The 25,755-nt window shown below is 48.4% G+C and overlaps 1 protein-coding gene across 1 annotated transcript in view; it reads right to left on the bottom strand.

Annotated features, from left to right (window-relative positions):
- Window positions 1–25,755, bottom strand: part of MARCHF4 (membrane associated ring-CH-type finger 4) — a 164,787-nt gene that overhangs the window by 32,583 nt on the left and 106,449 nt on the right. The window contains exons 2-3 of the mRNA XM_043525624.1: window positions 10,344–10,499; window positions 1,129–1,321 (exon numbers count right to left, since the gene is read on the bottom strand). Of these exons, the coding sequence (XP_043381559.1) occupies window positions 1,129–1,321; window positions 10,344–10,499 (349 nt within the window). The remainder of the gene's footprint in view (window positions 1–1,128; window positions 1,322–10,343; window positions 10,500–25,755) is intronic.

The raw sequence follows: 25,755 nt of genomic DNA, 5'->3' as shown, positions 1-25,755 counted from the left end.
CCTCCACCTGCCTGTGGTGCGGGGGGCCTGCCAAGAGCAGCCCCTGGCCTATGTCCCTGCCCCCCAGTCCCTCTGTCCAGGGCAGGTGGGGGTTCGCAGCTCCCCACCGCTGCCCGCACGGCTCTTAGCATGGCCCGGCTGCGGCTCTGAGGCCCTCCTCGTGCCGGAACTGGGTCGGGGAGAGTGGCATGGGCAGCTGTGGTGAGCCGGCGCCGAGTCTCGGACCCTCCACCTCAACCTGTCCTGGGCCAGGCGGGAAGCCTGGGGGATGGGGACATGGGTTGGGGGCTGCTCTCAGCCCCCCTGCATCATGTGAAGAAGGAGGATCTGCGAGACTCCCCACAACTGCCCGGGCTCCCCAGTTGGGCTCCATGCTAGCCTGGCCGGGCAGACGGGGCCTCGGAGGGAAGAGAAGGGGTAGGGGTGGAGTCCGGCCCATCCACTTTAAAAAAGTGGGAGGGCTATGGCCCCCCGTCCCTCCCAGTTCTGGCGCCTCTGAGCTGGATTGCACTGGGGAGCCCCAGACCCTCCACCTGCCCTGGGCAGCATATCCTGGGGGGGTGGGGACAGGGGCTGGGGGCTGCTCTTGGCCCCCCTGGCCGGTAAAGGGTCTGGGGCTCCCCACAGCGGCTCAGGCTTCCCAAGCTCCACCCAGGGGGTGAAACCTCAGGGGGAAGAGGAGGAGCAGGAGGTGGGGCTCCTGAGTGTGTCCCATTTTTGCCTTTGGAAAAAATGTTCACCCCAATTCTGGGAGTGAAAGGAAAGTGTTTCCTCTACCTCGTGCTCAGTGTAAATAGATGTTTCTGAATCAGCCCAGTGCTCTCAGATTCCTACACAGCTGTTGTTACTGTGTAAGTGGCTGCATTTTACAGCCTTCGACCCTCATTGCATTTGCCCAGGGGATGTTCCAGATCCCACGCCACCCCAGAAACGGAAAATACCTCAAGGTTGATGAGATCTTCAGAACCGGGTTATTTCTGTAAAGAGGGTGCAGTAATGGCCAAGGGGGCTGTATCCAAACAGATCTGTATAGCAGCCAGGCCCATTCTCCGCGTGCCATCTCCTGCTCCTTCCTGTGGAGGGAGCCAGCGGGCTGCATCCCCTTGCCTGTGAAATTCATTCACCCACCTATACAGACAATGTCCATGAAGCCATACATTCCATAGCAGATCTGGAAGAGCAGGTCCTGGCGCTGCCATTTGGCGGAAGGACTGAAGGTCGACCAGATGAGCCACGAGATACTGGCGATGAGGAAGAGGGAACCCAAGATGGCTGCTGCTATCTGAACCTTCTCAATGACTGTCAGAGAGATGGCCTGCCACTGCAAGGGGAGGAAGGGATGGGAGGAAGGGGAAATAACATTCAGGGACAAAGAGAGAGGGAAGGAGGGGGAAAAGACAGGAGATTAGATCTGTGGTGAACACCAGCATTTAAACAATGACATGGTGGCTTCCCATCCCAAAGTGCTTTACAACTCGACAGACAAACACTACACATGGATCACTTCACCCACCACTGACATGCAGTCACCTCTGGGGATGGAGTACAGCAGCTGTTTAAAAGAGCACAGCCATGTTCCACATTTTGGACCTGGAAGCGAAGAAGAATCCTGTATCCAACTGAAACTGCAAAGGGAATCCAGGGAGGCAGAGGGCAACTACCTGAGATGGACTTTTGCCAGACGCTGAGGGTAACGAACAGCCCCTGCTCTCATGCCAGGTACAGTGGTATGATGATTTGGGGGATCTGTCTGTACGGTTTATGAATTCTGGTTGATATTATCAAGCTGTTACTATGAAGTTTGCTGTATCATGGAATTTCTGTGTAAAATGTAGAATCCACCATGGGCTGAGAGGGCTTGTTGCATGCACCCACTGGAATAGGGACAATGGAGAGTAGTTAACCTTAGTGACTGTACTGTGACCACACAATGGGTATGCTAAGGGGAACTAGTTTTCCCCAGCCCCTCAACAGCCAGCTGAAGTTTGGAGAGTGGAAAATTGCCAGCATCAGAACAAAGGAACCAGGTGTTGTTGGTGGGACATATAAATGCGGGAGACTCATGAGCCAAACAGGAAGCTTTGGACAGGAGAGAGGAAGAGATAAGTATGCTTTTGTAGCAGAGAGGTCCTGTTTAACTGTGAACAGCCCAGGTCAGAAAATGACAGCTGGGGTGGAGAGGGATCCATGCTTCAGAAGAGACATCATGAAGCTGCAGAGGAAGGTTCGGAGGGCTCTCCCCTGGCCCAAAGATCTCTCCATAATGGTGAGCAAACAGGCAGAGAAATGCGTAAAGGCATGGCTATTATTTTGTATAGAGCTGTACCTCTCTCTCGTGCTGTTATGTAAAGAGCAATGGTGTTTTAAAACCCTGTGCAAAGTCTGTGCGTTGTGTGTTACACATATCACATGCCCTTGAAAAGTAACCCTGTGAACCTGGAATACCCCCATGGCTGGAATTCTGGGACACAGTTTGTTTAAGCTACAGGGAATTCTGAAGAGTCAGCAATGGTCTCAGGGGCTAGGTAGTTGACTGGCAAAGGTCTCAGTTCTCAGGAGGGGGTGCTAGACAGAGGAACGGCATCCCAAGAGAGTGCCTAGAGACCCCAAGCTAGGGGCAGTGCATGGACTCTGTTCAGACTCTGGAAGCTGAAAGCACACCCCACATGTGGATCCCCTCAGAGTAGTCTGGTGAATGTCCTAGAGGAGGCACTTGACTAAATCTGTAACAAGTGTGGTGTTAACGACGCCATGCCTTAGGATCTCCAGTTTATACTGTGACGGGTTGGATCACAGAAACCCCCTTGGGAACTGCCAACTGATGTGTCAAGACTACTTCTGCCCCTGCTTTCCTGCCCTGGCAGCTTAGGACTTTAGTGCCCTGCCTGGTTTGAGCCAGACCTGCTAGCCTGCTGCAAACCCAGACCCAGGTCTGAGCCACGTCCCCTAGCAGCTGTAGACTTAACTGAAAGCAACTTACAGAAGTGTTCCTGTCTTTAACACTCAGATGCCCAACTCCCAATGGGGTCCAAACCCGAAATAAATCAGTTTTACACTGTATAAAGCTTATACAGGGTAAACTCATAAATTGTTTGCCCTCTATAACCCTGATAGAGAGATATGCACAGCTGTTTGCCCTCCTCAGGTATTAATACATAGTCTGGGTTAATTAATAAGTAAAAAGTGATTTTATTAAATACAGAAAGTAGAACTTAAGTGGTTCCAAGTAGTAACAGACAGAACAAAGTGAATTACCAAGCAAAATAAAATAAAACATGCAAGTCTAAACCTAATACAGTAAGAAAACTGAATACAGATAAAATCTCACCCTCAGAGATGTTTCAATAAGCTTCTATCACAGACTGGATGCCTTCCAGGCTGGGCAAAATCCTTTCCCCTGGTCCAGCACTGGGCATTGCACTGAGATCTACCAACTCACCTCACACATGCCAGTAAATGGTCACTGATGGCCCTGGGCTGAATTTGCACCCATGACCTAGAAGTGAAGTTGTGTTCCATTACCAGCCCCCTAAGCCAGGCGTGCCCCCCGCAAAAGAGTGTCTTTTAAATGTCAATTGTCAAGAGGTTAAAAAAAGCTCACTCCCAAATCCAGATCACTCAGTTGAGAGAGAGACTGGATGGCTCCGGAGGCTAGAACGTCTCTCTCTCTGCTACCAGAGGTCCCTGGTTCGCATCTGGCACTTAGAGCCAACAACCAGGCTTTGTCGTCATCTCTTGGCTGTCTGGTGCTAAACGAAGTGAGATGGATAGTGTCAGCTCATCAGGGCAAAGAGCATCTATGCAGGAGATAGAGCTTGCTTAGGGGCTGGTCCGAGGCTCCGGCATGTGCTCCCCAGGAACTAAAGACTATCACAAACCTCATCGCCTTCGGCGCCAGGTTCGTGTCTTTGACCTTGCCTTCCCTAACCCAGAGCAGCGTGTGCATTTAAAAAGCCACCCAAAGTCCCAAACAATAACAGCCCTACCGAAACAAAACACGCCAGTGCACACACAGTTCTCCCACAGGAGAGAGGAGGAGAGAAAGAACCAATCACACGAGAGAGAGAGAGAGAGAGAGACGTTAGTCACATCACTTAATGCCCGGTTGGAAGGTGCTCAGATACCAAGGTGATGAGGACAAGTTGAGCACCTATAGAGAATCACCAGCCATTCTCCTCCTCCAGTCAGCACTGACTGGCTCCACTCCTACAGTAAAACCCATGGCTGTGCAAACTGAACTTGCTTGTGATATGCTCCCTGCAGCTCAGGGTTATAGGTCAGCAGTGGGGAAACTTGTACTGCGGCTCTCTGTTGTGTGGCTAACAGGAACTCTTCATTCTCCTGGGCTGTCTAGTTGGCACTGGTCACCAGCACTAAACTCATGCATGCAATTGTGAGAAAACAGTTAAGTCAGAACTAGAACAAAACCATGTCTGTAGTCTGTTTGGTGCCTAGATGATAACTCTCTTTCCATTCCACTAGGATCTCAGGAGGTATAACTTCCTGTTAAGTAAAGCTCTTCGGATGATCCCAGGACCCGTACCATTAAGAGCAGACCTAGGAGCTCTGCTGTAACAGAAAGCATCAAATAAAGGGTTCTTTGCAAGAACCTTGCGAACTCCCAGTTCACTGTTTTTCAAAGGATTCTGAGGCACAATTATGCAATGGATGGCCAAAGTGCCACGCTTCCTGGAAAACACACTCTTCTCCTTCAAATCGTTCCTCGAAGGCCACCTCTTTCAAACACCATTCCATCACTAATCTACGCTGACCATTATGTCAAATAACCTAGACAGTAAGGCAAAGTTCCAATTGAGTTTCCTCTTAATATTTGTTCTGTTGTTTTACCGAAATTACAAAACCTTCAGATCCAAAATACCTCTGAATGTTAATATTAGACCCAGAGCTGAAATTTTTAATTAACTGTAATGTAAACTGGCCAGGAAGGTGGCAGACTGAGACTACTGCCTGCTATACCAACCAGTATCATCTTTCTGCCTCATCTCCTCCTTGCCCATCATTTATCTCATTCATCATCTTTTGTACAGTGTCATAACCCCATGTTATGTGCTTGGGACAGTACAATGTGGCCCTGATCTCTGACGGTGTCCGATGCAACTGCCATTGCAATACAAATGCAATTATATTAATGCTTAGTCTCTTAAGTGCTGACTTTTATTTTTCCCAGGGGATGCTCCGCTCCGAGGCCCCGCCCCCACTTCACCCCCTCCCCCAAGGCCATGCCCCCACTCCACCCCCTCCCCTGAGGCCTCCGCCTGCCGTCCAGTCACTGCTCTCCGTCCTCCCCCAAACCCCTCCCACAGCCACCAAAACAGCTGATCAGCATGGCCCCGTCAAACAGCTATAGTGGGTGCTGAGCACCCAATTGTTTTTTCTGTGGGTGCTCCAGCCGCGGAGCACCCACAGAGTCGGTGCCTATGCTTACTCTGATTCTCATATCGGTTTGACTCCAGTGATCTCCGGATTTATGCAAGTGTCCCTGAGAGCAGAATCAGGCCATATAATTAGCCAAAGAAAATTGATATGCCTCTGATGGAGAATATTGCTTCCTAGGAAGGATTTTTTATTTCCTGCACCAAGCTCTCCCACCCCAGCCTCAGCCAGTTTAGTTTATTACAGGATTTGACACGTTCCTTTATAATTATGAGGATCCAGGGCCTCGCTATTGAACAGATCCATTTTCAGATTCTGAGAGAAATATAAATAGTTTGAGATTTTCCTGGAGATACACAGCTGGTCATTTGGAGCACTTCTGGTCTCCTGTAAGACATGCAGAAATCATGTTACTGCTCTCCCAGGGCCTCCGTAACCCTCCTTCTGCAGCCTGTGGTGGTTTTTTTTCCTTTTCTGGTTCTTTAGAGAACGTGACAACAAGCTGTTTGCCACAGAGGCAGTAGCTCCTTTGCGGCTCTCCTCGCTGCTTCCAGCAATCTCATCACCTTTGGGTTTTTGCCCAGGAGTTAGGTCTAGGGTTGGGAGACTCCTGGGTTTCAGCCACATTTGATGTGGACACAGTAGCCCTGATGAAGGACAGACATTGAGCAAATATTCATTTACTCCAGTGGTGTTACTCCTGAATTACATCAGTGTCAGTGAGAGGAGAATCAGGACCAGAATCTTAATTTGAACACTCCCCAAATGTTTGGGTGTTCTGAACAGGGGGTCAGTCGACCCCTTATGCAGAGGGGGCACCAGAGACATTTATGGTTGGATTTTAACTTCTCCAAAGCTCAGAAGCTTTTGGATCTGGGAGTTTGTTTTTAGCAAAAATAAAATGGGTCTGAAGCAAAGAGTCTGATTCTGCTCTTAGAGACATTAATGTAAATCAGGAGTGACTCCCAAGACAAAAGAGTTACACAGCAGTGTAAATGGGAGCAGAATCAGGCTCCACTTTGGGATGCAGGGATGCAGTGCAAAACACACCTGTAATGCTGCCCTATGTTTCAGATTCTCTGTGTATTCAGACCTTGTAGACACTAAAGATCCAATCCACAATATATCCCTGCATAAATGTTGCAACAGACCCCAGTAGGGAACAGATTAAAGCTACCTGCTAGTCCTAGGGTTGCTTTACCCGTCACTGGGGATTACCAAATTCAGTGATGTGAGTGTAACAAGCCACCCAGCCGCTCTGAGCTCCTGGAAGCACCTCTGTTGCTCACTGACTAAGCAGCTACCACCTGGCAGGTTGGATTGGAGACTTGAGCTTCACTCTCTCTGACTTTAATCCCTTGGCCTTGGCAGGTTTGCAGCTCTCATTGCTCTAAGGCATTCTCACTTAATGTTGGGAAATCCCAGCAGCCAGTGCCAGAGGGTTCATTTAAAAGCAGTGCCTATAAGATGCTGTCTGATATGGAAGCATCATAGCAGCTCAGAGGTTGTAAGGAATCTGGTTAATTAAATATGAGCTCTGCTCCCTTGCTGTAGCTTCTCTGCTCCTAACACAACTCTCCACATGTGCATACCGTCCATGCAGGTCCCCCATCCAAGTACACACACACACACACACACACACACGTTGAAATACATAGAGTATAAGTTGAATTGCACAGTGTACTCAGAGGACATATAGTATGCAATGACATACACACACACACACACACACCACACACACACACACACACACACACACACACACACACACAGAGGATATGCTGAAATACACATGCACACAAATGCAAAGTACACTCACCGATTTGGTACCGTCTTTGCCACAGGAAAACACAGGACCCACAGGTTGACTAAGGCTATGTCTGGGTTTAAAATGGGACCAGGTGACTCGGGATGTTGGTCCTGGGCCATGAGGCTATGTCACCTCCAAGTCACTGGTTCAAATCCATCCCAGTGGTCAAAAGCCATTTCATTTGGTGGCCTGTGTGAAATGAGTGGGTGGGTCTCAGTCCAGACCTAACGGACCGATGTCCATGCCACAAAACTGGCACCTCAGCAGAGAGGCCAAGGACAAAATGGGCTGTGGGACTAAACTCTCTCAGCCAGAGCAGTGGACCCTCCAAGTCAAAACTGATGCACATTGGCAGGGTAGTGAGAGCTCACATTGTCACTGCCTGTGTTATGCCTGTTCTCTGGATAAACAGAGGACTTCAGATCTCCCTGGCGTTCTACAGAACGGTACCTAAACACTGAAGCTTGGGAAAGTCAGAGCTTTAAACTAAGGACAAAGGCATCTAAATTCCAGATAGCAATTAGCCTGCACAAATCAACTGTAGGGATTGTTCTTGTTCTTTTACTGCATGGCCCATTTATGTGCATGTAGACATCTGTGTGCACAAAATCATATACGGACCTCAATATTTGGGCTTGTGTGTGCATCTATGCGAGTGACTATTTGAATATGTGTGTCTGTCTTACGGGGCTATGAAAGCGTGTCTGTTGCTATGTAGTGATGTGTATGTCTTTCAGTGCAAGTGGGATGTATATGTGAGTATGTGTTGTATGTATAGTTCTTTGGGCCTTCAGTTGTGAATGAGTATCCTCTATCTTGGCAGGGGGTTAGACTAGATGACCCTTGCGGTCCCTTCTAATCCTATGATAGATTGTATTTATTTAATTCAGATTGCTCCTATTTATAAGCAAAAAGTCTCAACGTTTCCACCAATTTTGTGACGTCCAAACAAAAACTTGAACTCCTCACAGTTTTTATGGTTTCCACTTTTCTTTGCAGTTATCTCACACAGCTCTAAGCTCTATTTTCTTGCCATCGCCTGGTCATTTTTTATGTTCATGGCAACAGCTGCCCAGAGTTTAATAAGGCCAGGTTTTCAAAGAGCTTCCGAAAAAGTGCAGTGTTTCTGAAGCTTGGGGAATGGACACTTGTCTCTCTCACTTCAAAGAAGCTAGGCTAATTTATATCAGCTGAGGATCCGGGACTAAATCTTTAACTTATCCAAGCTTTACAGAGTGCTTGGAGATCCTCAGAGGAAAGGTTCTATCACAGCGTCAGCACAAAGCTTTAGCATCTGTGTTGTGGCAGGACCCTAACGTCAGCCTCTGATCTGAGATACCTGCAACATTCACGCACACGCAAAACAGCTTTAAAAATACCATACAGTTTTGTCCAAGTCCTCCCTCTCGAGTTTCAGTCAGGACCAAGGTATCTGAGCCAAGAAATTAAACTCCTCGGGCTCTGGGTTTGTGATGAAAGTGCTGACAACCTGAGCCCAATGCATGTAAAAATCAAGTGTCAGAAGCCCTGCTGAGCCATGGAGCAAGGAGAACTCCTTGCAGGGTAGAATTGGCTCCTGTAACGTCCACACGAGTCCCATGTATTTTATTTAAATCCCTCTTAAATCCTAGGGACCAGTTCTGCTCTCCCTGGGAAGTTAGTGGCAAAAATTCCCACCAGTGCCAGTGGTAGCTCACTGGGGGCCCTACACAGGAATATCCCCCCCCCACACACACACACTAAAACAGTCAAGTTCTTATATTAAAAAGCAAACAGGGGGCCCCAAACAATCGCTTCATCTGCTTATGCCTAGTGCCGGCTCTGATTCCCCTGAGTTCAACAGCAGCAGGATTGGATTTTTTTTAATGAGACCTAAGTGAGACTCAGTGGTGCTGAGGGCATGGTGGGACCTTGTTCACAGGAGTCAGTTTCCCTCCTAATGATGCTGAGAGGCCATTTACATGACCCCATCTAGGACCAGTAAAACTAGGCAGAACCTCAGAAGCAAACGCTGAATGGAACAAGACCCTTCTGGTTCCAAAGAGCTGGGCTAGGTAGGCCCTGTGCTGGAGCTCCAACGGGTCCTGGTTCAGTGCGGTGTCACACACTGCTGACTCGAAAAGCGCACTGGACGTGCGCCCACCAGCCGTGGAATAGCTACACAGACCAGCCCTCGAAGAAGAACTATTAATACCTTGCTCTAATGCGGTGCCTGACATCCAAGACACTCCAAGTGCTCTAGAAAGGGGGGTAGCAACTCGCCAACCTCCGGGCACTGTCCAAATAATAATAAGCCACTGACAACATTCACCCCCATGTTACAGATGGAGCAGCTACGGCATGGAGAAACTAAATCACTCCCCCAAGGCCACACAGTAGGTTGAGGGAGAACTAGGACTAGAATCCAGGTCTCTCGATTCTTAGCCTTGTGTTCAAAGTACGTTGCCTCCTCTTGGTCAGATTTGAGGGCAATGCACTCGGGGAAACTTCTATCTCCCGAGACTCACCTGAGCTCATGAAATCTGAGGAAAGGAGGTGCAATTTTCCACAGCCCCTTACAGTCATTTACACCTGGGCAAAGTGGATTTCAAAAGCTACCACTGGGATCTGGTTGTGACTGACACCTAGCTCATACAGCACAAGGCACAGGCCAGTGGAACCTCAGGACTGTAGGGATGAGCTTCGATATCCCTTATGGCATGCAAACCAGAAGCGGGTGAGGGGCCTATTGGGGACCAGAGCTGGCAAGCTTGGGCTCTGGGGAGGACAGATGGTCTAGTGGTTAGGGTGTGACTCTGGAGACCTGGGTTCAATTCCCCACTCTACCACAGCCTTCCTGTGTGACCTTGGGGAAGTCACTTGGCCTCTCTCCGCCCTCTTTCCCCAGCTGTAAAATGGGGATAAATAGCCCTGCCCTACCTCACAGAGGATTTGTGAGGTGCTCAAATGCTACAGCAATGGAGGCCCAATAAACACGCTAGACCGAGAAGAATGGGTGCTGGAGATCCCAGGGGACAGCAAGAAGAGATTGCTGGGGAGTTGAACCAGCCCTCCTCCACTTCGTAAAGAGTCCATCCATACGTCCCTCTGCGCAGCAACAACAGAAAAGAAAACTTGGAAATGTCTCTAGTACCTTTACCTGCAGAGGGTTCTTTGTGCTTATGGCAATGACGTGATACTTGTAGTAACACAGCTCGCAGCTCCAGCAGCCTCTCTCGCTGATCCATTTGATCAGACAAGGCTGGTGCGTGCATTTCACCGATCCATCACATCGACACGGGCTCAACAACTCCCCCTGGAAAGAGACAGACAGATGGTCAGCAAGGGTTACCTCTTCCAAACAGGTCTGAAGGCAGCTCGGTAAGGCAAGTTTGCTGCGGTTCCCCTTTGCAATTGAAGAGTCTTGGCTCAGGAGTCTTGGCCAAAGTAGTCCATTATTAGTTCTTCGATTGGGTTTTATTTTATTCATGAAGTTCCCTGCTGTTGGAAGGTGCTGGACAGACTGTCCTGGGGACTGATGGCCTATTTAAACACAATGCAAACTTCTCCACATTGCCCTTCCAATGAGCCACAATCCTGAGAGAAGATCAATCTCTGTTGTCCATTCAGTCCTTGGTCTATCTGCTGGGACTGCCAGTGTGGGGTCTAATGAGTGCTGGGCATAGTGGTGGTTCTGTGAAGTGGACACTGACCCCTGGACTGAGACCAGCCTCAACTCATGTCACATGGGCCACTGAAGATAGTAAATGATTACCAGAGACAGACCCAAACCAAAGTCCCCATTGTAAATTTTCAAAATTTGAACCCAAATCAAAATTTTGTGGCATGGGCCCATCTCTGGTCACTCCTCATTTGTACCCATAGCCTGCTGGGGAAAGGGTTTCAAAATTCCATTACCAATGCAGTCCAAGAGGACAGCTCATTCGAAAACCTAGACACCAGACAACACGTGGATCCTGCTATTTCCACACTTGGAACAAACAAGATGGAAGCCGAGATTATGGCCTGACACACAATCTACGCACTGGCTGATTCCAAAGGTTAGAGGGAAGCCATTAAATTCTAACCCCCACCTCTGGCTGTTTAAAAGCCACATTTTGAACCCCTGCTCGATGTTTAGCTTTGCTCAGAATGTTAACGGCTTTTTAAAAGGCTGGGTGAGACTGTCTCCTGGAAGACAGGGAAACGCTGAGGTTGCATCTCTAAGCCATGCTTCAATACATGGGGCACCCTATTAAAGTCCCAGATTTACCTCCATCCCCCACAGACCTGTTGTCCTCTCCTCTTTTATTACTGTATGTAAACAGCAGAAAGGCTGAGTCAGCAATATGGGACTAGGATACAGACAAGTCTTCTATCCCCGAATCGGCGGGTAGTGATCGATCCCCGATCGCTCTGCTATCGACTCCGGAACTCCACCACGGCGAGAAGCAGAAGCGGAGTTGACGGGGGAGCAGCGGCTGTCAATCCCGCGCCGCGAGGACGTGAAGTAAGTGATTCTAAGTTGATCTAAGATAGGCCGACTTCAGCTATGCTATTCTCGTCACCCCTCCCCCCACCCAGTGTAGACCGGGCCTAAGTCTCACTTTAAAGGCCAGGTTCCACTCCCACTGAAGTCAATGGAAAAAACTCCCACGGGTTTCATAAGGATCAAGTGCAACGGCCCCTGGAGGTTCATAGAATCATAGAATATCAGGGTTGGAAGGGACCTCAGGAGGTCATCTAGTCCTACCCCCTGCTCAAAGCAGGACTGATCCCCAACTAAATCATCCCAGCCAGGGCTTTGTCAAGCCTGACCTTAAAAACCTCAAAGGAAGGAGATTCCACCACCTCCCTAGGGAATCCATTCCAGTGCTTCACCACCCTCCTAGTGAAAATTTTTTTCCTAATATCCAACCTAAACCTCCCCCACTGCAACTTGAGACCATTACTCAAGGTTGGGAGCAAAGCTGGCAGGAGTGATACTTGTGTTTATGAAATCTAATGCCAAAATGTTAATCACTTCATTCGGCTCCATTATGTGACCCAGAACTGTCATTTTCCATGAAATTTCAGCAACCTGGTTGTTTTTACACTACAAAGGCAGGCTGGATTTTGACTGTCACTGGCTTTCGTTACAAATTGAATGTCATGCAAAGGGAGGTTAGAATTTAGAAATTTCAAGAATTGCGGTTTTCACTTGGAAATAGGCCACTTCCTTCACGAAGACATGCCTATTGTAGAGCAAAATTGTGAAATGGAGGTATGGGGGCGGGGGGAGGCGGGGGGAGGTGGGAGGGAAAGCAGTAGCATTCATTTTCAAGAATTCAAACTAGCTGTGCTAACTTCAGTTGGAAGTTTGGGCATGTGGCTTTGCTTTGAATGTTTTCATGCCTCCTGCCGAGAGGTCTGCTTGGCTGACATGTGATTGTTAGTGCTTTGCCACATTCTGCTCCAACTTCCAGGCACACTTCGAGGACCTGCCTTCTCCAACAAAACCAAAAACGTACCAAACCAAAAGACACTCCGCTCCATGCGCAATTCTCCCACTGGGGTGAGGATGAGCGAGAGAGAGAAGGAACCACACTGGGCAGATTAGTCACATCACCTAATGTTGCTTAACAACTGGAAGGTGCTCAGATACTATGGTGATGAGGGTGGTATAAGAACCTATAAAGACTAGAAATGAATAGAGATAACCTGGGGGGAAGATTAAGTTAAGAGGTCAGAATTCATTTAAATTTCTCAAATTTGATCTCCACTTCCCAGAGGTGAAGGATGTACGTGAACCAGCCTGGAAAAAACTCCTCTCTCAGACTGGTAAATCTATCCACAGAGAGCTACTGTCACTTATGACAATATGGTGAAAAATTCTGAGTCCGAAGCCCCCAGTTTCTCTGTTTTTGTAAATCCAGCAAAAACCTGATTTATTGCTAGCTTCTCCAAAGCAGCATGAATTATGATGTTTTGGGGGTTGGTGCACAGCTATTTTTATATATGGCTAGGCCCAGTTTTGTACACAGCAGGTGTTTGTAAAAGCCCCAAACCGACAAGCATAGTAAAGGGATAAAGTCTTCGCACAGCAAAAAGAAGAGTCTGATCCCAGACTTCACAGTAAGCTCTAGAACACATCAACAGTCATTAATGCACGAAGGAGTCTCTGCACAGAGACCCTCAGAAAAAGCTACACACAACAGTGATCCTAACAAGGAGACACAGCTCAGGGAAGTTAGAGATGGAAATTAGATCATGTCCATTTCTCTTGGGCAGTGTAAGATTATTCCCTACACAGCATGCTCTCCAGTGCTTCCAGCAATGGACCTTCCATTGCTTCCTTTACCTGCAGAGGGTTCTTTGTGCTTATGGCAATGACGTGATACTTGCAGTCACACAGCTCGCAGCTCCAGCAGCCTCTCTCGCTGATCCATTTGATCAGACAAGGCTGGTGCGAGCATTTCACCGATCCATGGAACTATTCAACAAAGACACTTCAGTGTCAGGAAACGGTATCCTACATTTCCTGTTGAATTACATTCCACCACGTGGCTCACCTTAAACAGTTCCTCTTCTCCTCTGGCAAATTGGTGGGCAAGTGCCTGATAGCTACAGATTTTCAAATACATTCACAAGTTCAGTGTGGATTTTATCTAGCTTGTGAGGAATCAAGAGGGTTTTGGACTGATTCTCCTCTCATATACACATCAGGTATGGTGTCATTGGAGGCGATGGAATTACAGGGGTAAACCTGATGTAAATTAAAAAAGGAATCAGGTTCCTGGATTGAGTCATATCCCTGTTGGGGGAGAGATGAGTAGATGTAGATCCAGGATATTTTCCTACATTTATTTCTGCACATATGGACCAGCTCCTCAGCTGATATAAATCCGCACAACTCCACTGAAGTCAATGAAGCTGTGTCAGCATATGTCACCTGAGGATCTTATCAACATCAGTGCTTTCAAGAGGGCTAGAGGACATCAGCAAGAGCGGCAGCAGATCTTACACAGGTGCGGCGTTGCTTGCGGAACGCCAAGCCACAGGCTGGGCCTTCCAGATCTCCAGCCACAGAGAACTCGTTTTAAGCCTGCTGTTTCTCCTAAGGCTGCACCCACAGCTTTGTGCAAGATTCGGCATGTGAAACCCTTCCCGGAACACCTAAATACCCTTCAAGGGTGGGGGGGGGGGATGAGCCATCACTCGAAAAATCACCTCTCGCAATCACCTGCCAATCAAAGTCACACACACCTATGCCAGGAGTAATCAAACTAGCGGTCCCTGGCCTGAAGATAAGGGGACCCATTTCACCCTATTGTGTGTGAAAGGAAATTCTGTCTTTTAGCCACTGGCAATGGTAATGATGGTCTAAACTCCTCATTGAGGGGGTATACAGGATTGAAAGTTGAATTTGCTGTTAAGCATATGAGGGCTCAACTCCGCTCACTTTAGAGGAGTTACACCTGTTTGCACAAGTGGAGTCACAGAGTCCTGAGGCTCAGCCAACGGAGAGATGGAGGCAACTCTGAGGTGACCCACTGAGACATGTGCTGCTTTCACATCTTTACTGGTGTTGCGGCAATATCTCCATGTACTGTGTCTATATCCTTGTGCACACAAGCCAGGCACATGCCGCCAAAGCAGCATCAGGCAAAGCAGATGGCTCAGTTTAAAGTACAAGGAAGAAGAGAGGTGACTATCACAGATCAATAGTTGTACTATGACTCTCCTGCTCCTGCCACTGTTAAAGCATCAGCAGAAAGTAACTTCCTGGAGTGAGGGATCCATTCCTGCTGAAGACCCTGCCTGCTCTATTCCAAATGCAGACAGACACCTGACCTACAGGCCAATCTCCATTCACTGCCAGTAGTAAAAGTAGCCAGATAGCCTGGCTTTTAAGGGTCCTACATAGGGTTATCACCTGCCCCAATTTTCATGGGGCAGGCCTAATTTTTCTACAGTCCTGAATTTAATTGGGAAAAGGGGGTGGGGAATCTGCATCATGATGCATATATTAACAGACTAGGATTTAAAACACCATTAGGCAGTGTTGTTGGAGCCTAAAACTGGGCGCCAGGGCTCCAGGGTTCTCTTCCCAACTATGCCGCTAAAATGTAGGACCTCAGGCAAATCACTAAGGCCATATTTGTCAAAAAGCGGCCAGTGGCTTTACATGTCTGAGTTTTGGAAACTCTATCTGAAACCCCATGGAGAGATTTCGAGACGCAAAGAGACACCCCACAGCTCCAGTTCAAGTCAATTATTAATGATCTATTATTGGTATTGTGGTAGCTCCTAGGAACCCTCATGGGCCAGGACCCCGTTGTGCGAGGTGCTGTACAAACACAGAAAACAAAGAGACAGTTCTTGCCACAGTCTAAGTCAACGGGAGTGGCAGAGGCTCGGCACCTCTGGAAAAAAAATAAAAAATCAGGACCTAAATCAGCCTTCCCAAAGCACAGAAAGATGAAAACAGCCTTCTGCACTCAGGCAGTAGCTGGGGAATGTGAGACCCAGAGGGCCATTGGGGGAGGGTTTTACAAAACTTACAGAGAAACCATATTTTCATGATATCAAATATATAATTAGAAATGGGCCCAAAGCTAAAGCTTTTATCTGAACGTTGATGATTCAGATAGTGTAGAACTTGGAGCCAAACCTCCCCAGTCTTGGGTTTGAATCTGTAAGCTCTTTGAGGCAGGGACTCTCTTTTGCTAAATATTTGCACGGCACCTCGGCCAACGGAATTGAGCCTGGCGGTGGTTGTTAGGTGCTGCCACAAGAGAAGTGGTTAAATAATAAAAACATGGCTGCCGTGACCCATCTCCAAGTTAGATAGTGCCAAATGTCTGCAGGGCCTTTTGCAGACGAGGCACCCTGTGTCCCTGGTAACTTGGAGCTCCTTAAACTGAAGGCCTGAAGCTCAGTATCAAAGGTTGTATCTATGAGCTTCATTGCTCATGTCTACACCGCAGGGGTATCCATACATCACTCAATATTAACACTCAAAGTCCTATCCCAGCATGCACTGACCTCAGGGTGAAATTTGTGATGTTTCTCTGTAACAGTCTCTTCTTTGGACTCTAGATGGGGTGTCACCAGGACAGTATAGCTTCTGCCTATGGGACCTTAAAGTCTAATCTCCATTACTTCAGTCATTTCATTTCCTGTTTAAACATTCCCCTGCAGTGCTGGAAGCCCAATTACAATATGGCTTGTGCAGGATAACTAGAAAGTGCAACTGACTATAAACAACAAAAGTAACAGATAAGTCCAGAGTGAAATGCATAAAAAACGGTGTCACTGGCAAAAATGTAAGCAGGCTTTTACAAAAAAAAAAACCAAAGTCTCCTTTTTACATTTTGGAGGGGAAATTAGCAACACAAGGAAGAAAAAAAAGTAAAAATATTATTCCTCCTCTTGCCTTTGTCCCTTCAACAGATTGCACGGGAGAGGGCAAACGTCACTGCAATACTCTGAGCGGACCTGGGAGGAAATAAATACATTAAGCTCTGGGTATGTGATTCTGTAAAGCCAAAGTTCCAAACCCCGAGATGGCTCAATTCTACCAGCGCATTGGAAAGTCGACAATAATTTATACCACATCAAGAAGTACAAATAACCAAGTTTTCAGGTACAAGTAACCAAGAACTGTAAATCAGCGTAGCAATGCAGGGGACGAAATGCTCCTGGGGCACAACCAAGCCCCTGTATGTGCCTATAGTGAGAAATCTCCATCATTAATCAATCTAGTGTATTGATGGGTGTTTGAGATCAATAATCTGGGCCTGTCAGAATGTCCCTGCATCACACTGTTGCTATGTCTGTGTTCCCTTGTGATGCTGGTATTTCAAAGCAATGATTGGAAGTGGCCATGGCCACGATTCAGCATCACAACTTTGTTAGGCAAAAATCAATTTTGAAGCTCTAAGGGCCACGCTTCTAAAAATGACCTCCTAAATAATTTCCACCAAATTAGACACAACCTTGTTTGTGCATGCAAAGAGCACATCGGTGCAAGCCAGTGGGCACTGGTGCATGCCAAAGCGGGGACTGCCCTCAGCATGGTCACTTACGTTCACAGTGTTCTGTCCAGTGGAGGCACCAAAAAAACCCCCACATTTGCAGGTGCTAACGTAATTACAGTATTGGCCTCACCCATTAAAATCTGGCCCTAGATTGTCCATGAGCTCAGCTTGCACATTGCATGCTCACAGCAAACTGAAGCCACTTGGTGGCTATCAGGTGGGGGAGCTTAAAGTCTGAAGATTTTGCTGAGCGATTTGTTTTTCCTGCTCAGATCATAAAAAGCAGCATCGCTCATTAGCACTGCTGTCAGCATCCACTCTCCAGGATGGACAAAGGCATTTAGTGGGATATAAAGGAGTCACTAGACACTCAGGGCTATATTCTGTCATCAGATCATAGAATCATAAGAATCATAGAATATCAGGGTTGGAAGGGACCTCAGGAGGACATCTAGTCCAACCCCCTGCTCAAAGCAGGACCGATCCCCAATTAAATCATCCCAGCCAGGGCTTTAAGTACATGAAGTTTCCATTGACTCCAGCAGGCACCGGCATGTGAATCTGAGGACTTGAGTTACTCTTGAGTTTGGATGATTGTTGGTACAGACCTATTATTAGGATGGAAGACCAACAAATGACAGAGCGCGTTTACCAAGGAATGCTGCTACACCGCTGATGATCACATGGCACGATAAGATCGCCAGTGATGGACATAAACTAAATATCCAGCCAGCCCACATTAAGGATCTAGCTAGAGATTGACTTGGATGGTGCTTGATCTGCAAGAAAGCTTCCATCTCAATGATGATGATTGTATGGCTTGGAAACTGGAAATATTTAACTTCAAGCCTTCAACTAAGCCTCCTAAATACACTTAACTTCACACTGAATTTCAATGTAATGGGAAGTTTTATTATGGCAAACAAATGCCAGAAGATTTCTATATTAAGAACATAATTACAGAGAACTGAAGCACAGTGGCAAAGAGAAACATGTTGTTACATAGCTGGTGAGCCTCAATAAATGTGTACTGATAATCACTCTGTCTTTAATGCACTTACAGTAACTGCCCCTCTGCCTATTAAACCTTAACACACACTTTCAATGAAGTGTCTCAAATGCAGGGTGAATATTGCTTCAGCCAGCAACGGAGACAGGAGGAGTCACTTCGGAAAATATAATACATTGTGTCATTTTTGTGACCATTCCCTGAGCCATTGAAACAAAAATTGTGACGAATTAAGCTCCCCAAATGGCGTGGGGGTAAAAAAAAAAGCTTGTGGCCCATCTACACCAGCTTTAGCGGAGGGAGACTGCTCCCCCAAAAGGCTGGACACAGCCAGTAGAGGTTGCACTGGCTGTGGAAGGGTTAGGTGCACTGGCAGGGAACGCTTGTGCTTGTTACCACCTGTTCTGTGGATAGAAGATTTCAGCCTTGCAGACTTCACCAGCGCTGGGTTTACTGAAGACAAAAGGTGGGGAGAAGAGACCGAGTTTGTACCGTCCAGATGGAAAATGCTGATTCCTACTAGAAAGGACAGACCACAGGCCCGACAAGGCCCAGGTACTCAGGAAACAGAAGGCTGCTCGTTGCTGCAATTGGTGAAGGAAGCAAGCCCTGCGACAGGCAAGGTGACAGACCACGTACACAGTAATGAAGCTCAGAGTGCAACGTAATGGCAGCCGATCATTGTTACCCAAACCAGCACGAGCACCCGATCGACAGCTCAGCTGTCACTAGAAAGGAGGTGAGAACAGGTCCATGTGCCACCTTCCCCCCTGGAGGATGGTTCATTTAGGAGTGAGAAAGGGTTATCTAAGGAGAGAATTCACCAGCTCTTCAAGCGGCTCAGCTGGGATTCAGAACCGCCTTTGAGGCTGAAGGAACGGAGCCAGAATGTCCAGAAGGAGGAAGGAAAAAAAAAACCAAAAAACCCAGAGCATCAAAGGATGGGTAAGGAAAGAGCTGAGAAAGCAGATCATCCTGCAATCTGTGCAACACCAACTGTGCTCTCCGCACCCTGGCACAGAACGACTCCCCCACGCTGCTGTCTCCTCGCCACCAAATTATTTTAATCCACATCCCTTAGGAACCTCTGATAGTCCAGGTTTCAGAGTAACAGCCGTGTTAGTCTGTATTCACAAAAAGAAAAGGAGTAATAAATTGGTTAGTCTCTAAGGTGCCACAAGTACTCCTTTTCTTTCTGATAGTCCAGCAACCAAACCCTCACAAGAAGTGCTTTTTAGGACAAAACAAACTTTCACTGTTTGCAGCCAATGCCCGCTGCTCTCAGGGGATGCACCAGACCTCTAGAAACTGAAATCAGAGCTCTAGGCCCAAAGCTCAATCACTGAACAACATAGGGCAGTAGGGGCTGGGATTGCCACAGAGATGGTGCAGGGGCCAGGGAGCGCCAAGCACTGGGATCCAGAGCCACTCTTGTGCCCCTCCTCTGGCTGGCAAACATGAATGGGGCTGACAGGCAGAGGGGGCCAAGAACTGAATGCCCCCCCTGTTTCCAAATCCCTCCCTCTTCTCTAGGGGTGGACCCTCCAGGGCAGGCTCAAAGCACATTGCTGGGGCGGGGAAGCTAGGCCTGCTCCCGGTGACATAGGGAGACTTCGGTATCTGGGGCTGCCTTTCACCAGCATTAAATCCACTTGCCACAGAGACCTAGCACTGTATTGGATATTTACGAACCGTAGACAGAGTCCCTATTCCCAAACACTTCCGCATCTCAGGTAAATGACAACATGGAGAGGGTATTTGAGGAGAGCAGAAGGAGGGCAGCAAAACAACCCTCTGGGCAGTGGCTTGGGACAGATGATTCAAACAGAGCCCCGAAGGAACAAAAGCTTCATCACAGGGATCCCTCCGACTCAAACCTGCAATATACCAGCCAGTATCCACCCCAGAGATGCTGGGGGACCTCTGGGGAGGGATCCGCCCCAGCAGGACAGGAGCCTAAAGGATGGTGAGCAAATGGGGAAAAAGACCAAGCACAATGGAAAGCAGGAGGAAGAGGGAAGGGTCTCTCAATGCCATAGGGCTCACGGGGACAGAAAGGCCTGATCATAATGAATGATCTCCCCATTGAATTCTTCAGGGGAAGGTGATGCCAGTTTGTCATGGTATTTTCCTTCCTGGTCCCAAGCTAAATGATCATTCAACCTTAGGCCTCTAAGCCAGATTCTCCGTAGTTAAGCATTGAATCCAATTCAAACATAGGATGGAGAGGGAGCCAAGTCAGAGTCTAAACCACCCTCCATCTTCGGGCAGGTCCGGCCCTCGGCAGCATTCTGTACTGAGTGCCCCTCCAGTCTCCCAGCAACTGATGCAAATTTTTGGCTCTCATTTTAAAAAGGAAGTTTCTAGCCCTTCTGGCTGTGAAAATAACCTGAATGGGACCTGATGCGGGGCTGTCTTCCTGAGTCTGCAGACAGGTAGCTGTGAGCGGTGTGAACTATTCCCCAGTCAACTCAGGCAGCGGTTAACTCTGGAGTGTAACAATGGCCATCAAAATCGCAATACTGTGAAAAAGTGAACTGCTGACCACATAAGCCGAAACATCTAGTTACTATGAGATTGCGGGCGGAGTTTGGGTTTGTAAAAGGCGTTTAAGGAGCGTACTTGCAGTTTTCTCTCCCACCCACTGGGCCCCCGGCAGCAGCAGGTCCAGAGAGCCTGCCTGAGTTCTGCTTGGGTGGGGTCCTGCAGAACAGAAAGCTGGCCCTGCGTGCAGACTCCCCAGTAACAACCAGAGCCTGTGGAGAGAAAAGCTATGCAGTCACGCACAGCAGCATTGCCAGTGAGTCACAGCAGACCTGAGACCGGGGGGGGGGGCTGGGCTGGGATATTATTTTGCTCGCAGATGAGGAGAGACCTGCGGTTTCTAACGAGTGCATCAGGCTACAGCGGCGAAACACTACAGCCCATAAAAGAGCAGGGAGGAAATTAAATTCCAGACAATTGTTTCTGTTGCTCAGCAGCGTGCTAGGGCAACCGAGCTCTTTCAGCAGAGAGTATGTGAAGTGGGTTCCAACCTGGTTTTATAGCATTTCGTAAACACGTACCAGGCACACAAAGACATGCCCCTGTAGACCACTTCCCTCTTTCTCAGGCGCAGTGCTAGCAGAAAACGGAGTGAGAAATATCCATGCTGAACAGACAACACCACTGGGAGAAAGGGGCCCAGTTATGCCCTTGCTTGGTACAATGATTGCACAGGGCCAGCTGTGGGACCTACATGGGGCAGCATAAAAGTCCGTGCCAACCTTCCTCCTACATAAAACCCCCTCCAAAAATACTTTGTTTTAATGAGAGGAGAGAGCACTGACTGTTAGAGTTCAGGACATTTTCAATTCAGTCCCCGCCAGCCCCTCTCTCCTCCTGTACCCAGCTCAGCATCCACGGAGAGGCCAAAAGCAGCCACCCCATTGCTATACTGGCATGGTCTTTCATTACACAGCGCTTCTCTTGCCTGGGGAAGGACGGGGACTCTATAGGGTGGGCAGAGTTTAGGGGGTGATGATCCCTTGGGGGACGGGATGGGCAGTTAAACAAAGGAGGTTTCTGCTTGTGTATACAGAGTATTGTCAGGGTAAATTTTCATCAGCTTGTGTCTGGATGGTTGGTGCATCTAGGCTGTGATTAGACCAGGCGCACGTCCCTGTGTCAGAGCAGGTGGGCCCAGTTGAACCAGTTAGTGGGGGCAGGGCTACACCTGGGGCTATAAAGTCCTGTCAGAGGGCAGGAAGAGGAGGAGTGATTGGGCCAGGTGCTGCTTGGGGAGAGCAACCCCAGAGGAGTGGAGCTAACTCAAGTGGTGGGTCCCTGCCCCAAGGGGCTAGGGGCTCAGGAGGGAGCTGTGGGACCAGGGTTCAGAGGGGAATGGGAGCTGGCTGTGAGGTGGGAGCTGGCTGAGAAGGGTGCAGACTGGGACAGAGGAAGAGCTCCATGTGTGGCAGAAGAACCAGGAAATAGAACTTGTGTGTTATATGATTATGCATTTTATGGAGGCCTGTTTGAACCATTTCTGTTATTAAACCAGTCGTGGGTGGGGGTGCTATTAGCCACACAAGAGGGCCTGCCAAAGGTGGCTAACAGGGTACCTGCAAAGTGACCCTTGGCCACCAGGAGACGCTTGTGTGGCGGCCACTGTATTACGTGGCCCATATACTGAGGCAACCAAATGGGCAGGAGAAGGCACAGGCCGGCAGTCACATGGCAATTTGCTATTACTAACGGGGATATTAAAACCCGTCAGTTATTAGAAGTTCTGACCCTCTTGGAAAGGCAGAAGCTGCTTATGACCTGTCCTGTTAAACACCAGCTCCCTGGTGACCACACAAGGAGGAAATGAGCAGCACAAGCTTGTTGTTCGTGTAACCAGCAAAAGGGATGCAACTTCAATGAGCGCCCGGCCAAGCGGTGAGGGTTCCCTCAGAGAGTGAGGGTGAGCAGGCACCAGTATTTTGGGTGCATCTGTGAATCTGGCATGAATAAAAATCTGACATTTTGGGGCTGACTTGGTAAGAGTGCCCTGTTGGCCAAATTAATCTGAGTTTGTCTCAGCTGGAAAGTTGTTATTTTTGCAGAGAAATTCTGATGCTCTGGGTGCAGCACAGGGATATTTCCACCCACAGAACGTGCTTCTGGCACACCTGCAAAGAAGGGAGACATTTTCCTGTTGATGTAAGAGCTCTAGGGGGGGCAGCTTTTGGCGTGTGTCTGAGGTGACAAAATGATCACATCCTCGGTCGATCGCTCGGTATGTGAGAGCGTGGGAATGTCACAGCCTTTGGCTACCAGATGACATTGCACATGGACCCGTCACTAGGATTTGAATGGAAGGCACACGATGTTGCCCCCTGACACACTGCCACAAAATTCCAGGGCTTTTCAGTTGTGGGGCAGGCCTAGATCAGTTGTGTTTCACCAGAGCCAAATGGAGCTCAGGCCTCAAAAGAGAGCAGTTTGGGTTCCAAATTTAGGATCCAAGATTTCCAAATGGGTTATAGAATTCAGCAACATGAGTCCTGCCTCAATCTAATGTATTAACTCACAGCGAGAAGGAAAAATCATACAATGCCCACTGATCCTGACTGGAGCCTCTGGCTGTTTCTGCAGCGCATAGAAATAATAGTTTATATTCCCTGTGCCCCTGTAATTCTAAAATATTAGACTGCAGCTTTCCTGGCTGTTAGAGCCAGATGGAAATTGCTCTGCCGTTGCCTTAACCCAGAAGTCTCACTCTGCCAGTCTCGCGAGTGGCAGCACTGTTCAGCCGGGCAGCTGCTTGCAGGCCTGGGTTCCAAACCGCCGAGTGGCATGTTAAGATTTGTGCTCTTCCTCCTCACAGTTGGTTAGTGCAATGACCCATCGGACAGGCAAAAGCCTGGCTCTGGAGAAACTTCTGGTGGCTCTACATCATGGGTCCCCAAACTTTTTACCAGCACGACCTCATTTTAACGAGATATTTACAGCCGGGACCCATGACAGATAGGACGCCATTTTGAAGAGCAAAGTGGTGTCCTCTGCACAGCGTGACTGTGCGTGCTGCCTACGTGTGAGGTCGCATCGCATGGTGGATGTCTTTTTGCTCTACAAAATGGCCTCCTCCACACAGCGTGACCTCGTCTCCATGGCATGTACGAGGTCACACTGTACAGAGGATGCCATTTTATAGACCAAAATGGCGTCCTCCAGGCACCACAACCTTGCACGCACCATACGTGCGAGATCACACAATGTGGAGAAACACGGCATCCTCCGCCATAGAGGGATCACCTCGACCCCCATCTCCTGATGGCGTCACCCCATTTGGGCTTGCGACCCACTGTTTGGGAACCGCCGCTCTTTGGGATGGGGAGTGGTCAACTGCCTTTGCCTTGGGTACATGGATGAATTCACAGCACTTCTGAAAGCAACGTTCTGCCTCCCTGTGCACTGAAGTCCTCCACTCCTCTTTTGGAGCTCCCCTACCGGAATGAGCACTGGTCAGTCTAGGAGTCTGGAGAAGCTGCCTTGCAGCTGCAGGAACCATTGCACTAACAGCTACGTGCGGCCCAGCAGAATGGGAGGGAAGGGATCCTCCTTACCCTGCGTTTCTGAGTGGTGAAGCAGAGCAGCATGGGGTCCATCAAGCAGTGGTGAGCTTAGTTTTCCTTCAGACACAGATTGGCCTTAGAGCGATCAACACCACACTTTATTCACTGACGGGAAAAGGAAAGAATGGCATTTTTGCTAATGCTTAGAGGAGCCATGCACAGGGGAGGCAGGAGGGGAAGAGTGACAAATGAAGACACAGAGGAAGACCAGAAACGAGGAGGAAAAGGGAGTGAAAAAAAAATCCTTGGTACTGAAAGCCCAGCGCATTAGAGAGGAGTGATTCCATCTCTATTAGACACCAGCCTCTGTGCTGCAATGACTCATCAGCCGAACAGGCTGGAGGGACGGCTCAGCTGCACAGCTCTGGCCTAACTACTTAACTGATTAACAGAGAAAGGTGATTAAGCTCCGAGGAGTTAAATTAAATGTGAGCAGTCAGGAAGCCCGGCACTTCTATGCAGTGTCTCAGGAACAAGACGGGAACCTTTAAAAAGGTCCCTGAGTTTAACGGTAAACGTTCTGACGTGAGCCAAAACCTTTCCTGCAAAAAGCTTGATCTCAGCAGTGTCATTTCACATGTGAGCAGTTTGGCAATGATGCCCACACCCACCAGGCAGACTGACGTCCTTTCTAAAGCATCCAAGGCGTCTCGGCCCCTACAGGTGGAAGACAGTGAGTTAATGCTGGCAGGGTTTGCATGGCACTTATTCCAACCATACGAAGCTTGTAAAGAAAGCATTTCACTTTCCTTTAAGGGTGGGCCCTTCCAGGCAATGGGAAACACACCTTTTCTCAAGGGATGAAGGGTCACTGGGGACCCATTGTTCCATGCAATGTTCTAGTAAGGATGTAAAAATGCTAATGAAAAGTGGAAGGACTGAAAGCCCGGGAGACCAAACCCTCCTCTTTTCAGCTGCAGATACAGAATGGACAATGGCAGGGGAAACTTCCCTTCCAATATACCTCTGCCTCTCTGCTGAGACTGCCCTGGTGTGGTGGCAGGCTGTGTGATGGGGACACTTGGCCATTAGGAAATCGCCAAAGACTCCCTCCCCCAACTCGCATCCTGTGACCCTCTTGCAAGCGTTCCAGGAACTGGTGCGTTGTCCTTGCTTTATTGCAGTGCCATATGGGAAACAGAACCTGTTTAACTGAGCAGTGACTACATTTGCATGACTACATTCACTCCGTGTGAGCAAGGCAATGATTCTTAGATGTTGAATTGGATTCACAGATGAATCCTGTCCAGTTCTATGTATAAGGTTTTTGGGTTTCATGACCCCTCCCTGAAATAGGACTACTGGCCAATACATTAATATTTTAAAACATATTATACAATTGATTACACTGGTCAATTAAAGTAAATCCAAGAAGTTAAAAAAAAAATCTAGAAAACCTAGGCAGCCAGACATGCAGTTTGGGGCAATACTTAACTCTCA

Source organism: Chelonia mydas, chromosome 11 (assembly GCF_015237465.2).
Source record: "Chelonia mydas isolate rCheMyd1 chromosome 11, rCheMyd1.pri.v2, whole genome shotgun sequence".
Taxonomy (NCBI): Eukaryota; Metazoa; Chordata; order Testudines; family Cheloniidae; genus Chelonia; species Chelonia mydas.
The sequence above is the reverse complement of the archived record's forward strand: the minus strand, read 5'-3'. Positions and strand labels throughout refer to the sequence as shown.